Raw genomic sequence first — 15,929 nt, 5'->3', positions numbered from 1 at the left:
TGCAGTAAACATCAAAAAGAACCAGGGACTTTCTATAAGCTGTGTGTGTTTGGGGGCTGTGGGGAGGGGGGACTTTCCAAATGCACATCCAACTTTAGGTTTCTATACAAGTTCACAGTTGCTTTTAGTAATGAAGGAAGTGATGCATAAGTACTGTAGATTTTTTTCTTAATACTGACTGAGATTTAATATTTAAAGAATGTTGTTAAAATTCTACTATCTTCTGGGATAGACTGAAATTTAGTCATACAAAAGAAAGCTTTTTTTCCCCTGGTCTTGATGTTGTGGGGTAAAGTGAGTGACTGAAACTGCAGTGACAAACTTGTTCTCTGACTTGAGGAACCTTCCTATACTGCTCAGCCAGACACAGTCCAACGCAGATAGGGACAAAATGTATATAAAAATCTCAGTTTCTCTTTTAACTAAGCTGTGATAAATATTTTATCAACTCAGTTTACATTAAAATAGTTGAAAGCGGAAAATGACTCTCCAGAATGGACCAAGGTTCCTTGATTTTCTCAAGTTTAATGTGGTTGTGTGACTCAGATGTAATATAGACTTGATTTATCATCTAATGATTTGACTGGCAGATGTTTGTTGTCTGTTAGAAATAAACTTAGATTAGTCCAAATCAAAAAAATACTTGATTGTACATTTCATCCTCACTGGGTGAAACAAGCTTCCAGATCAGTTTTGGCTTGAAAAGTGAGTCAGCTGAAGAATTTCTTGGATTAACCTTAATTTTGTTACATCAGAATAATTGGCTGCAACAGAAGGCATCCTGTTGTGGCCTTGCCCAGTCCCCAAAGAGTGCCCTTTGACATCATTTGCAATTGCAGGAACTCAGCATGACTTAGGATGGAGTCCTGAGATAGGTCCAGAGCAGAGGTTGGCACATCTGGCTGCAGAGCAGACCGAGTGGTTATTAGTGCTGACTGCATTGCAGCAATGCCCCCAAGTATGAGGGGTAATTCTTCTGCAATAACCAATTAATTTCAAACTATTCTTCACTCTTAGGTCGGGGTATTTTTAAGTAGTAAATGTGGAAGAGCAGAGAACTTGACACAGAGCTAACTGAACTATAAAGTCTAGACTCCATCCAGGATTTAAATACTACTTTTCTTTAGATGACCTCCAGTAAATTTTAGGAAAATAATTAGTATTGGGCTAACAGTGAGAAATGTCAACATTGATAAGGGTGATTACCTATGATTACCTATTTTTGATGTTTTGTTTGACATAGGGTCAAGAAATGTTCGTTGGAATTCAGCAGTAAATGAAACTTCCTTGTTGAGGGAGTGTGGGATCTTAACACAAAACATTTTTGCTCTTAAAAAAAAAAAGTAAAAAAATAAATTTAATTTCCCTTGAAGATGATGATCTTGGCAGAAGGAGCTAGGAAATGAGTAATTTAACTCCTTTTTATGTAATTAGTGTAACCAGGCATGGTTTTATTTTAACATTTGCTTAATTTTTGAGCCAGATTTATTTTACAACTCTAGTTGACTTCATTTCCTGCTTGCTCTGAATGGTCTTGTTTTCTTTTTAGCTGGGCTGGCCATTAGACTTATTCAAATAGATTTTTAATATCTCAAACTCATCAAATATTTGCTAACTGGCCTTTGAAGTTGATTTGTATTTTATTTCATGTATTATTGAAAAGTTAAGAAGTAATACTTTTTGTTCTTATTCAAGCTGCTTTTTATTTGTCATTGTAATACAATGGAAAAAGAACAGCCTGAACTGATTAAAAATAAATAAATAAAAGGCCTGGAAATTTAGTTAAGGATGAAACTCAATCCTTAAGTCACAGGGTTTTTTCAGGTATAACAGGAATCTAAGAAGACTGGTGATCTCCCTCTTTGTGCCCTGTGCCTGCTGTCGGAGAAGCACCAAAGGGCAGTTTAGGCAGCTTTGCCTACACCAACCTCTGCTCTTGCTCAAACCCTTCCAGACTGGGTGTTTCTCTACAGAGATTATGCTCCCACTGAACAACTTTGAGTTGTCTGAAGTGTAAAAATCTTGATTCCAAAGCCCTTTTCATTGTCTTAATTATGCACCCCTTAGTTAAAATGGTGTTAATGACCACAGCCAAATCGACCAGCTAGTTTGGCTTGAAAGGTGCATGTTTTAAAGACCCAGAGCAAGACTGGTATTTTTATTTTCCAGTTCTCAAAAGCTTTCATTGCCAGGTGCTCCAAATGAGTAATCAAACTGAAGTGTGAGCTGCAGAACCGATGTTAACAGGACAAAGGTTGTCCTCTCCCCACGTGTCACTCTCGGTTCTCCTACAGGCACTCGTGTGTCATCAGTGCCCATGATTTGTCTAGTTTTTATTCAGTTGCCTAAAATACTTCACTGGTTTTCTGGTTTTGGATCCCAAATGTTACCACTTAAATCAACCGAAATACATTCTACACTCCTTTTTTTTTTTTTTTTAACTTGCAATTGTGAGCGGGGCTGCAGATTGTCCTGTGTACAAGTTTTTATTGAAATGCATAAAAATTAATAACAGTTCCCCCGGTAAATTACAACTTACAGACTCGCATGAAGGGCTACTGTTGTACTTGGTTTACCGAGTTGTGGCTGCTTTGATTTGCTGTAACCCCGAATGCTGGGTTGGCATTGTGTAGAGGGAACATGCAGAGGGGAGTGATTTAAATGGGTTTGTAACAAAGGCGGTGTCTGTGCTGGTCGCTCCTCAGACTTGAACAGAGTATTTTGCCCGCACAGCCGCGAGCTCTGTGGAGCAGCCCAGCCTTCCGCTTGTCTCCCATTTTGTGTGGCTGAGGAGCCTGCGGGGTTTGCTTGCGAGGGATCATGGAAACAAGGCTGGATTAGCGCATGGGAGAATGAATTAACTCGCAGTTTGTTTGCTTATGAAATGAACTCCCGGCGTTGCAGGGGCCGTGCGGGGCCCGGGGCCGCGGCGATGGGCGGGCGGGGCGGCCGTGAGGGGACCGAGCGGGACCGGAGGGGCCCGGGGAGCGGGTCCTGCCCTGGAGCGGTGCCCCTGGGGCCGGACCTTGGCGCTGGGGAAGCGTTTGACTCAGAATTGCTTATAAATAACGGCGATAAAACATGTCGGGAGCTCGTTTGTTGCGAGGCCGCGGAGCTGAGGGGCTCAGACGCCTTTCAGAAGACTTAAAGGAAGCCCGAGGTTGCTCCATTGAAATGCAGATGGGGACAGCCCTTGTTCTGTGAGTCCGGGGGAAGGAAAGCAAACTAAATTTTCCGAACTCGATACTTACAAGATACTAAAGACCCAATTTGCTACCTCGAAGCAGTCACCGATCAGTTGTGCCTATAGAAAACAGCTGTTGGCCTCTGCGACTTTCAGCGAGTCTTTTTGATTTGGGTTTTTTTGTTTGCCAGTTTGGATTTTCTAGTGTATCATGGATCAGAGATAAAAATCATTGTTATGGTCAGTTTTGTAACGTTTTATCTCTTTAAGATTTCTGTATTAATCTTGTTAATCTGAATTGTATGTCTGTCTTGGTTTCAAAGGACTGGAACATGGACTTGCATTCAGTTGTTATTTCTAATCTATTTTCTGTCTTTGTCAGAACTGATTTGCTAATCTATCGCCTTTAGATTAGCTCTAGATTTAAAAGTTGCCAGGGTTCTGGCAGCTGTTATGTTTGTACATAGCTTTAAGAAATTTTTGCCTTTTTTAAGAAGTAGACTTCAGAACAAACCTGGCCCTGAAGCGATTAATAGTCTGTAGCTTGAATAAAAGCACCCTCAAGTGTTAGGACTAAGCACGACCAGAAGAATAAAATAAAACATACAACCTGCAGGGCAGAATTAGGGGAAGACTCGTTTTTGAAAGTTCGGTGTGGAGAATGAGCTTGACGTTCCCGTGTTAAAGAGTTTTGTCTTTCAGGCTGAAAGACCTGAGCTCTGCTCCTTCCTCCCAGCGAGTTCATGGCTCTCAGGAGCCGGGATAACTGTATCCAGAGTAGAACTTCTCACAAACAAAGCCTATTACACGCAAAGGAAGATAAAATATACTTGAAATAGCAACAGATATTCCACAGAATACAAGAGGAGATTTTCTGCAGAACAATAGATACAAATAGCAGCCCGGAATGACCTGATATTAGTTGTGGGTTGTCGGGGGGGGTTCCCCCCTTTCCTTTTTTGTTCCTGTGCATTAGCTTACAGGAACAAGTGTATATTAAACAAAGGATAAACTTGCATAAGGGTATTTATCTCTCTCTGGGTAAAACCCATACTAAGACATGAAAGGTAAAAGCTGCATTAATTACTCAAGAGGGATTCAAAGCTCAGCAGTTTACTAGGATTGAAGGATTTATTGAAAAACAGTGGTTCTCATGTGTAACTCCAGGCAATAAACCTATTTAATTAAAGGCTTAATCTTCTAGTTGACATGTTTGCTACTGTTCCAATAAAAAGCTTCATCTGTAGCCAATTTTTGTAACTATACAAATAATAGTAGAATCCCTCATCTTTGTTCAGTTTTTTAACTGTTTAATTGTATTATATTGGTTATAGTATAAATATTTAAGGACTTTTGTGTCTTTAGGAATCAAAAGCTTTAAATAGTCTGTGTTCCAAATCATTTAACTACATGCAGTGTGTCTTTACCTCTTTCTCAAACAAAAAATATTTTTTTAATAGAAGTTGATAACAGTATTCTGTATTGAGCAGCAGTTTTTTAACAAATTGCCTCTTCAAGTTAGGTATGCACACTCATGGCTGTCTTACATAAGTACCATTAATTCAAGTTATGCAAAATTAGAATTTTTCAAGACTCTTCATCTCAATGCTTGCTGCTCAAATTTATTATGAAGGAGCAGATTAGGAAATAGGTGGTAAGAGCAGTTAGATGCCTGGATTATTTTTGTATTATATGGTTCTGTAATGGGACTAAACTAAATGTGTTTAGCTGAGAAAGTAGGAAAATGAGAGAGAATTATTGAAGTGAATAAAATAATGTTTTTATATTAGATCCAGTATTTTCTTAATCCTGTTTCAGCAAACAAGAAGTGATGCTATTGATATGTTTAATGAGTGTACGTGTGTCTTTATCTGTATCCATGAGTGTAGGGCAGCATATGCATCTTTCACATGGGGTGAAGACTATTATTCCCCATACTTTTCTTTTAAGGATCAAAATATAAGTACTTGCAAGCAGAAGTTAATCAGATCTTCAAGCCCTCAGGTGTAAAGCAGGGAGGAAATTCCATAATGTTCTATGGGGAAATACTGAAAAAAATTTTGGACAAGTTGCTACTTTATTTCAAACAGGTGCTGGTCACTGCTTGGGACACAGCTCAGTCCAGCAAGGGGTAAGAGGTGGTTTAGTGTAACAGCATCTTTCAACCAAGTGTTTCCTTTCCTGAGGGAGGACTTTAACTCAGGTCTCTGATCCAGCAAACACGTGAAGTCTTTTAAACTTCTATTTTTGGATTGTTTCTTTGAATCACGTCTTTAATAGAAACCTTTGCTTTGCCTTACTTTAGGTTGGGACTCACCGGGAAGAAGGTGTCAGCCTCAACAGCAACCACTCAGTTCTTCCCAGTACAGTTTCTGCTCAGAGCACAGAACTAAATCATAAAACACAAGACAGCTACAGAGGTAACTTTCCAGTCCTAAATGCTGAATGGAGTCTGCAGCAGTCCAGAGCCAGGGAGGCTGTAGATCGTGCTAAAATGGCAGCAGTGCAGGGGATGGGGGACATAGATAATGGTGAAAAATAGAAATTAATCATAAATCCTATATACCAGCACTGTTAGGGATTCCTGCAACAATTCTGTGTGTACCCCTGTCTAAGACTTGTCCCTGTACAGTTTCAAGAGAGAACTGCATGACAACCACATTTCTTCCAGCTTAAGGAGCCATGATCCACGTGCAGAGCTGTGGCCATGTCCGGATCATCCGGGAGGGTTGTGGAGTGAGCTGAGACCAGAGCTCAGTCCAGCCAAAAGAAGGAAGCCATTCCACACCAGTGTTTATGGTTCCTTCCAGTTTTAGCCTAAACAAGTAAACTGCAGAAAACAGACACCAGCTTATTTATCAGTGTGCCAGCAGCACTGAGGGAGGGGTGTGTTGCACATTCAGCCCAAGCCTCCATGGCAGTGCAGCTCTGCCCTTAACTGTGCAGCCCAGACATGAGGTGCAAATTTCCTTACTTCACTAAAGGTCCTTTTGTCTTAAACAGTGTTTTTTCTCAGATTAAGCTGTTACCAGTCAAGCCTCTCTGTGAATTGCAGTCACTTTATAACCCATGACACGTGTCCAAGTGCAGCAGTGTTACCAGGATTTGTCGTGTCTGTTGCCAGAGCCCAGTATTTCCTGTTGTGTTCCCAGGCTTCTGCTCGGCTCTGGCCTCTCATCCACATTATCTGCTTGAGGTTCTGTGAAATGTTCAGTGCTGTGACACTCACTCTGCTCTCTGGTTCTTGCAGCACTGTCGGGTGGCCTACAGAGCCAGTCTGTGGCTATAGGTCCAACAGAAATCAAGTCTGAACATAAGGAGAAGGATGAGAATATCCATGAACCGCCCTCATCGGATGACATGAAATCAGATGACGAGTCCTCCCAGAAGGATATCAAGGTCTCCTCCAGAGGCAGAACAAGGTGCATTGCTGACGTGACCCAGAGCATTTGTGCTTTGTTAATGCTCTGTAACCTGTTGTCCTTAAGTTTGATAAAATTTATTACAAGGCTTTTGTGTAACCAGTGCATGTACCAACAGGCACTGAAAGAGAGAAAAGGTAGAGGATTTTCTGGGAAAATCACCTGAAAAGTATACATTCCTTTAGATTAGTGCCATGCCTGATGTCTGCTTGTACATTTAAGTAGTAACAGGTTCAGAGGGCTCTGCCCAGCACAGAGGATGAGGAATGTTAGAAATTTGTGATACTTTGTACCTGGGCCTGGGCTTTGCCTCTCAATATAAGTTTGTAGCGATGGAGAGCTCCAGGCTGATAACCTGGAGCCTGAGGTGAACACCGGGGCTGAATATCCCTTTGAAACACTTTGCCCCTCCCAAGCCACGGACAAAAAACCTGGAGCTGACACTGGGTAACATGTTTCTGAATCTGCCTGATAGGCCTGACACAAGTGTTGCAATTTGAGATAACAGTGGACAATCAGAATTTTGCAAGCACAGGCAGCAGAGTCTGTATCATCACACATGTCTAATGGCATTTTAGTGTGTTAGTTTTAGTGGAGCAGAGGTTTTGCACAGTTCTTAGACTAAATTAGACAGTCCTATATTAAAAAAGGCTTTGCAACTTGATATCATTTGAGGCAGTTCAGGAATTGTAAATATAACTGTTTAGTTCTACACTGAGTAATAGAAGAAAAAATAGTTCTAAAATTGGCCAGTGAGGTCTTTAACAGAACTGAAACTTTTTAATGAGCACATGAAATTGAAAATCCCTTGAATGCCTTTTTTTACAAACCAGTGTATTGGAAAGTAGCAAAAACTTAGTTAAAAATTATTTATTCTTCACCTGAGAAGGTGGCTGAGTTACCTCTTTAACTGTTTGACCAGTCATCAATACCTGAGTGAAGTGGTAGTCTGGGTAGATCTTTTGCTTCAAGGAGCAGTGCATTGCCACAGGTTTTCCTAGAGATGTTTACCTGCTGTAGGCAATATTCTGTGGATATTCTTCAGGCAGAAGCCACTTAACATTTATTTTCAGGAACAGGTAGGAACACCAAGAATTGCCTTGGAAAATTAAGGATTGATACCTAACACTTCCTTAGTTAAATATTCTTCAATGGAATGGATTAGGTGGGAAGTTTATTTTCATCAACTGAAAATTCTGAGCCAGCAGCAGGGTCACTTGTTTGGAATCCCAGTGGTATTTCAATACACTGTTATTTCTGCTTTCTTGCAGCAGTACTAACGAAGATGAGGATTTAAACCCAGAGCAGAAAATAGAAAGAGAAAAGGAGAGAAGGATGGCAAACAACGCCAGGGAGCGTTTGCGTGTGCGAGACATCAACGAGGCGTTCAAGGAGCTGGGCAGGATGTGTCAGCTCCACCTGAAGAGCGAGAAACCGCAGACAAAGCTGCTCATTCTCCACCAGGCTGTGGCTGTGATCCTCAGTCTAGAGCAGCAAGTGAGAGGTCAGTGCCCTGGTTGTGTGGGACCTTTGCTTATGGAGCTGTGCTGGTCCCTGGAAACCTGCACAACCAAGTGCAGAGCCATTAAAAGTATGTTTTCTGTTCTGTAACGACGCTGAAGTTCTTTAAGAAGAGCAAAGAATTACTTTCACAAAAAGAAAAAAAAAGGGGAAAGGAGTGAATATGAAGTTTATACTTTGACCTTTCTTTCTCCTGCACAATTAGCCATCTCTTTACCTGAAGATGGTAAAGGTGATTACACTTTTCAAGTTAAATTGATTAATTAAAATATTGACACATCTGGCTTTAAATTGTAACCACCACTTGTTTAGTGATATAAAGGCTTTAGCAAGAATAAGAGATCTATTTTTAAGATGAACCCCACATAATTGAAATGTTAAAATGGAATGACTTTATGTGTGTTTCCTTAGATTTTTCAATTAAATGTATACTGAGGATGGAGGAAACCAACTTCTGCTGTAATTGAATCAGAGCTGGGTTTGCATGAATTTTCTTCCCAGTTCCTTTAAATTTTTCCAGGAAAAAAACAATAGACCTACTGGTAGGTCCAGAAGGAAGACTGCTTTGTGCCATTCACTCTTTTAAGGAGAGATGGTTCTGGGAGTCACACTCAGTTCTTCAACTGTTCCATTCTTGTGTCTCAGTGAAGCCACAGTTGACTTCTAATCTCCCTTTCAGCTTTTGTCACAGACACATTGAAGTTCTGGGGCACCTTGGTCTAACTTGTGGTCAGCCCTGAGCTGGTCCTGCAGTTGAACTGGATGATGGTTGTAGGTCCCTTCCAATGGAAATAATCTCATCTGTTCTTTGTCTCTGGCACTTACTGAGGAGTGTCCTCATGTTCTGCTGTTTGGGACTTGTGAACAACCATCTTCCTTAGTGCCCCACTGGTGTAAGTGCAGCAAGTGACTGGAAAAGTCTGGCAGATGTGGATGATGTCAGTGACTGTGTTTGCTCAGTCCCTGTATCTTTGAATCACTGATGTCACTGAGTGATACCAACATTTTATTTTTGTGTACCTTGTTTTACTTCCATTTCCTCAGTTGTTGCTTGCATTTTGCACAGAAGATTCAAGCATTAGTTAAGAGTTTATTGAAAGTGACAAAGTGACAAACTTTAGACAAGCTTACCTACTGTGCAGCAAGGATGAGATGCTGTGTTTTCAGGCAGAGCTTTACTGATCCAGTTTTTAATAAAAAAACAGTCTCCAGCCTGAGCTCCTGCAAGGCACAGAGAGCAACTCTGCTCTGCAGATGAGACACCAGCTGGGGCCGTTGTAAAACCCAGTTTTAGCATCTCTGAGACTTAGATCTTGGGAGTTGTTTTGGTCTGAAAATGCTTGCCATGGTCTAGAAGATAATGCTGAGTATGATGAGGAAGTCAGAATAACATTAATCATGTTTTTTGATGTCTAAAAATCATCAAGTCCATCTCCCTGCTCTTACGGGTTCTGTAATCCACAAAAAGCTTCATGTGATAATTAATCACTTTTCCCTTGGTCAGAGATTGCTTCCAAACCTCGTGTCTTTGGTAGGAATCTTTTTTCCAAATGTGCTAACAGCTAAATTGGACCCATTGTACAGGCACTGTAAATTGAGAACTCTTCCTTCCTCATGTCACCCTGGGTGCCTCCGAGCCGCCCCTGGCAGCTCCCGGTGCCTGTCAGGACAGGGCCCGTGTTCCCCATTTATCCCGCCCGTCTTCCCTTGCACCTGTTCCTGAAGTGAGTGACCAGAGCTTTGTGTGGCGCCCAGAGCAGCTTTCCCAGCACATTATATAATTGCATCAACGATTTCCTCTCCCTGCTGGTAATGAAGCTCCTCATTTTGTGATTGATGCTATTCAGAATCAACCATTTCCAACTGAAGCTCTCACTGCGGGCCAGCGTTTTTATCTCCATTTCCTAAATCACTGCAAATTAACTTCCTTTCAAAGTTTCCACATAATTAAATCTTCTTTAAAACTTCCAGGCAAGCCACAGTTAGACAAAGAAAACTGTGACTGAGAAAAGTTAGCAGGTTTTTTTTTTCCAGTAGACTCTTTAGGAGTGCTCATCCTTAAAGAAATGCAGTAGGAGGCTGTTGATAATGACTTTGGTGACAGCAGAATTATCAAGTCCGTCCAAAATAGTCTCTGTCAGATGAGATGGATTTTACCCCTTTTAAAATGCACAGAGGTCAGTAAACTGCAGTTCTAGAGGGGTGCTTGTTCAGGGCAGGAGAAGGGCTCTTGCTGTCTGTTCAGTTTTGGCAGTGTTCTTACAGTTATAATTGTATCTGCCATCTCCAACTGCAAAACAGAATTCACTGACAGCGAGAAAAATACCTCAAAATGTTGATTAAATTCAACAGTGGAATATATTACCCCCTTTTTGTGTGTCTGCTGGGCCAGTGAGATTTACATCTTCTGTATTTTTATTCATAAAAAGCCATTTTAAAGAACAGAAACAGTCGACTTTTATAAACCGTCATTATTTGAAAATGAGATCCAAATCTACATCTATTGAGGCTTAAGTGGGGAAGTGAAAACATACTGATGGAATACCTTGATAGCTGGTCCACAGCTGGTTATTATAAAGTACTGACTTTAATGCGAGAGGAAATACAGTTTGGAAAAAAATGAATCCTCCTGCTCTGTGTGACTGTCATCACATTGTTTTGACTGAGCTGAGATGGGCACAAGGTGATCTCACAGGCTTGAGGGGATGGTGAGAACTATCAGTTCAGGGCATTCTGCCTCCCCTGTTCTAACAGCTGGGTAATACTTATGGGGAGGAAAGGAGCAGCAACATTACTAAAGCTGTGTGATGTCAGCGAGCTTGGTGTGACCTCAGCATACCAACAAAATGCCGAAATCTCCATTTTATTACGTCGCAAATTACAGACAGTTCCCATTTTGCGCTTCAGTGACTTATGGTGATAAAGGAGGCACCTTTTCAAAGTTTCTCAAGGTGTATGTAGTCAGCCAGTAAAGGTTGAGTTTGGTTTTTTGTTTGTTTGGGTTTTTTAAACACCAGTTGAGGAGATGTCTGGTAGAACTCTCAGCAGTGCTGGTCTGCAGCTTTAGACACCTGCATGTGTGCACAGGGATGTCAGCTCAGGAGAGGAAGCTGCAGAGCTGTTTTTACTCCAGCAGATCATGTCTGGATATTCCCCTTGCTGGCGGCGGATGGGACGTTACAAATGATGTTTTCTGTTGCAGAACGAAACCTAAACCCTAAAGCAGCCTGCCTTAAGAGAAGGGAAGAAGAAAAAGTTTCTGCCGTATCGGCAGAGCCGCCAACACCACACCCAGGAAGCCACCCTGGCCTGAGTGAAACTACCAACCCTATGGGTCATATGTGAACACCAGCCAGGTACGTCTCCTCCTGGGGAACAGCTCTTCTGGTATTGGCTGCAGTCTGGGAGGTACCTGGGTGTGCTGGGTTTTAGTCACTGAGCTACCAGAGGCACCAAACTTCTTTGTGCTGCTGAAGTCCTTTCATAGCTGAGCATAAGCAAAAGCATCCAGATTTGTTTAGTTCTATAATAAAACCCCAAGAAATTGTCGTCAAAGTCTCTGTCTTTCCATGTGTTGTTGCCAATGGCTACATCTCTTGGCTCAGGTGGCCTTCCTGGCATGACATCAGAGGAACTGTGAACAGCTTGCTAGATAAGCCAAGCATAATAGAGATGAATTGTACATCTTTAAATGGTCTAAATATCACATTAGTTCATTTAAAAATCCACCTATTGTTTCCCAGTGCTGATACAGACAGTTTGAGAGACTCCTCATCCCAGAGAGATTTGCTGTCTGGCTCAAGGCCAGTCGTTGTAACTCCTCTCATTTGCCCAGCAGAGATTGTGAACTGTCTTAAGTCACAATCTGTGTTAGTAAAGATAGTGAAGATTTAAAGTGATGTTTTCAGCTTTGCAAGGTAGATCAGTGTTTCCAAGAGCCCCGTGTGGCCCAGAATGTAACAGCTCATTTAAACCTGCTGGTGGGAGGCCCTACAGGAATATTAGTCTTTTGGGCTTTACTGTGGCTTGTTGGTTGGGTTTCTAAATAGTTGGGAAAAACTTGATTTTAAAAAGAAAAAATTCTGAATATTTCAGTAGAGCTGTTGACACTTTGAAAAAAAAAATTGGGTTCAGTGCCCTTATTTTAATCTGTAGTTTAACTAAACTTTATGTTTCAAGAGGGTTTTTGTTGTGTCTATAGACTGGTTTGCTTCTACTTTACCCTAAGGTGAAGGTGTCTTGCCAGGATATATCCCATGGAAGTTTAGTATTCCCTGGTGTTCTTAGAAAGCAGCAAAATGGCTTTGAAACCAGGTCTTATCTGAGGCAGTACTTTTTCCTCATCCCTTATGGGCAGATTTTTTCTTCATAAACAAAGTGGATTTTCTTTTTAGGAAAGTAAATTTGAATTTCTTTGAATTTCTTTAAGTTTTAATGCTTTGGATTTCTTTAATTTGTTTCATTTCATGCCAGAGCAATAGACAACTTTTGAATTGCCAGATAACTCTTGATTTACAGCAGACCAACACTCTGCTCTTGCCATATAAATACAAAGAACCACTTTCAAAAGTCTGATGTCTTTGCTTTTTTTGGTAGCAGTAACGTTGTTAGATGACTGAAGTGTGACACTGGCAGGGAGAGGCTGCCCAGGTACATGGCAAGGTACCTTCAGCAGGAGGGAGGGAAGGAGGTACTGTCTCCTGCTTGGCTTAGAGAGGAAAGTCAAACACAAACTGAAGGTCTGAGATGTGCAGATTACTCTTCCTCCCATATCCAGAGAGGCCAAACAGAAGGTTCTGGAGAGTAACTGTTCAATATATTATATTCAGTATGGATATCTCTGGGAAGAAGGATTTCAAGGCCTCTCAGTGTGATTTTCTTTTGCACTTAACAGACTGAAAATGACGCCAGATCCAGTTGAAATCATTTCTCTAATGTCAACAGGAAGCCTTTTAGTGGTTCTTTTCCTAATCCCCCTTTCTTCTCCCAAATTTCCTTCTAGAATTCCAGAATTATTGGTAGGATACACAGAAGGTGACCTTTCTTCACAAGGACACAGACAACTAACATTATATGAAGACACAAACATGACAGGAGAAAACACTTGAAGCAAGAAACCCAAATGCAATCTTATGATCAAAGCTACTGGTCAACACCTGCATCAGGATTGAAGATACAAGATCTTCAGACAGAATTTCAGCCCATGAGATACTCTGAACATATCATTCTGTTGCAAGCAGTGTGTCGCTTCTGCACAATCAGAGACTGTTGTGATCTCTCCACTCATTGTGGAAGTTGCCTTGTGCCTAAACTGAATTGACAAATGCATTGTAACTACAAATTTTATTTATTGTTATGGAACTGTAAAGGTCTACATATAAAGGGAAAAGTTAACATGTTAAAGGCTGATAAAACTTCAGCTGAATGCCAGCATTTACTAAAGCTGTTCACATTCAGAGAACAAAGCAGTGACAACCGTCGACCCATAGCATTCCCAGCATACCTATTAGTGTCTTAAAAAAGGAAGGGAAAAGTCTTTTGTTGTCCTTTCCTCTCCTTTTGCCATATGACTAGTGTTTTCCATGCAATAGGAAACTATTCCTTGGTATAGCTTTTTTTATGTTATTTTTGATCTCTGGTAATCTGAACAGTTATGGTCATAGTTCCCCTTCCATACTGAGCTCTGTGCCTCAAGCCCCTCAGAGGCTTCATGAAGGCTGCAGGCAGGAGCAATACTGTGACCATAACATTTCTTGGATTTAAAAAGTGATTTTTATTTTCCCTCAGACTTTCCTCAAACGTTTTTTTTTTCTAATTATAAACAAAACCTTTTTAGGCTTCTAGGCTTCATAGTAAAGCTTGTAACGTGAAGTGTAAATTGGGTGGGGAGAATCTACTTTGTTAGAGTTGCTTTGTTTTCCGAGCAGTAAGTACTACATATAGTACATGTAAAGTGTTAGCTGTATGTAAGCACAAAATGCATTAAAATACAAAGGAGATTTTTTTCAGGCTGTAACTTTGGTGAATATAAAATCCTGAGTTCACCATGGCAGGTAGTGTGATGATATAACCACCAGCAGGGTGGGCTAATTACGTAATGGAATCTGAGAGCAATGGTCACCAGTTTTTCCTTCCTGTGCACATTAATGATCATGTCACCTTGTATGGCTTGTGAGTGGAGAAAAACCAGTGTGAATCAAATGCAAACAAATGCCCCCAAATGTCCCAAGCCATATTAGCATTAAACCTTTAAATGTTTCTCCCCCAGAACAGTGTCCGTAAGTATTCCTTTGTCACAGATGTGCTGAAATGGTTCAAATCCCTTTGAACTTCCATGGAAACTGTCTTCCACTGCAATGACCATGGGAGGAAATTTCCTAAGCCAAGGTTGTCTGAGCTATTGTTTATATAGTGCATCTTTCATCACTGGCAATTGGTTCACACACAAAACAGGAACAAAACTATAATTTTTATGAAGTCATTTAATTTGAAAGAACAAAAAGATGGATCGATAAAATAAACTAATGAATTTAAGCTCATGTTTTGGATGGTTCCTAACAAAACAGTTTGTGGAATTAGTGGACTCATTTCTATTACTTTAATTTGCATATATCATCCAATAACACCTGATTATATCTGTGGCCTTGTTCTTCATTTCAGTGTTTATCAGCTAAACGGAATTTGTTGCTTATGACGTGTGAAAGTGATCACGTGCCACTGCCTGGCCTTTTTCCTTCTAAGCTTGTTGTCTTTTTGGCTATATTAGACTTTGCAGTATGCCCAGAAGCTTTCCTTCATAAAATAGAAAGAAAAAAACATTTGGCTTATTTTTCACTGTAGCTAGTCTTTTATACAATAATCTTGTAAGAAAATTTCTTGAATTCTAAATATTACTCTTTCTAGATTTTTGAAATCAAAAAAGTTTTCAGTAAAAAGTTTCTTACTTTATTTTACTATATTAGGTAGTAAAAATGTAGGGTTATTTACCATAACCTGTTCATTAATATCAGAAATTTACAATAGCATTGTAAGACCATAGTAGGGTTCTAGCATACCGTGTAGTACCTATGGAGTATTGTAAGAGCTAATTGTCCGAGATGAATTGCTTCTCATCTTGTTCTCCAGTTTCCATTGTTGGTTTATTGCAGATTTGTACCCTGTGTCAAATTTCAAGGTATTGCTGATAAACCTTTCCAACCAGCAGCAAGAAGTTCAAAAAATTTCTGTCAATGTAACAGAAAACACTATGTATATAACATTTATGTAGCAATAAATGTGCCATCTTTTTTTAACATGGTAAATCAGTGAGTTTTTTAAATTTCTCTCCTCATGGGCAATGTGTTGCTTGAAAAACACTAGAAAGCTCTCTTCTGCCTGTATCTGAACACAGCCTGACATACATTCCCAAGGAACTGAGCGTGTTGCAGGCACAAGAAGCTTGTTGCTCCTCCCTGGAAGCCAGTACAGAAATTGCCAGTGAGCTGAGGAGCAGCAGTGCCTGAGCTGTGTTTGCTGCTGTGCAGGGCAGGAAGGGGATTGCACAGGCAGACACAAACTGGGAGCAGAAGCCGATTCCATAAGGCACATCCCCTTCCTTCAGTTTGTTCCTTCCCTTTGCCTGTCCTGAAGAAAGGGTGCTCATATCTGAGCCCCTCTGTGCAGTGAAGTTCAGTGCCAAGTTACCTCTATGTAAGTTTTATGGAAAAATAGGGGGGAAAGTCTGTAGTTCAAGCCTGAAATTACAGTATTTCTTTCTGAGTGCAAACAAAAGGCACTGGAAGTGCACAATGTCCAAAGGCACA

At 40.7% G+C, this 15,929-nt stretch overlaps 1 protein-coding gene across 14 annotated transcripts in view; it reads left to right on the top strand.

Moving 5' to 3' along the window:
• The window catches only part of TCF12 (transcription factor 12), a 163,466-nt gene extending 148,047 nt beyond the window's left edge, over positions 1–15,419 (top strand). For 11 of the 14 annotated variants that reach the window (XM_051797039.1, XM_051797040.1, XM_051797043.1 and 8 more), the window contains 5 exons: positions 5,490–5,604; positions 6,435–6,606; positions 7,878–8,110; positions 11,330–11,483; positions 13,130–15,419. In XM_051797039.1, the coding sequence (XP_051652999.1) occupies positions 5,490–5,604; positions 6,435–6,606; positions 7,878–8,110; positions 11,330–11,472 (663 nt within the window). In that variant the 3' untranslated portion in view covers positions 11,473–11,483; positions 13,130–15,419. The remainder of the gene's footprint in view (positions 1–5,489; positions 5,605–6,434; positions 6,607–7,877; positions 8,111–11,329; positions 11,484–13,129) is intronic. The other 3 variants (XM_051797045.1, XM_051797048.1, XM_051797052.1) reach the window with 1 other exon arrangement.
• Positions 15,420–15,929: the final 510 nt, after the last annotated feature.

Source organism: Manacus candei, unplaced genomic scaffold, assembly GCF_025592945.1.
Source record: "Manacus candei isolate 608988 ecotype Guabito, Panama unplaced genomic scaffold, ASM2559294v1 h1tg000046l, whole genome shotgun sequence".
Classification (NCBI taxonomy): Eukaryota; Metazoa; Chordata; class Aves; order Passeriformes; family Pipridae; genus Manacus; species Manacus candei.
Note: the sequence above shows the minus strand (reverse complement) of the source record. Positions and strands in the feature narration are given on the sequence as shown.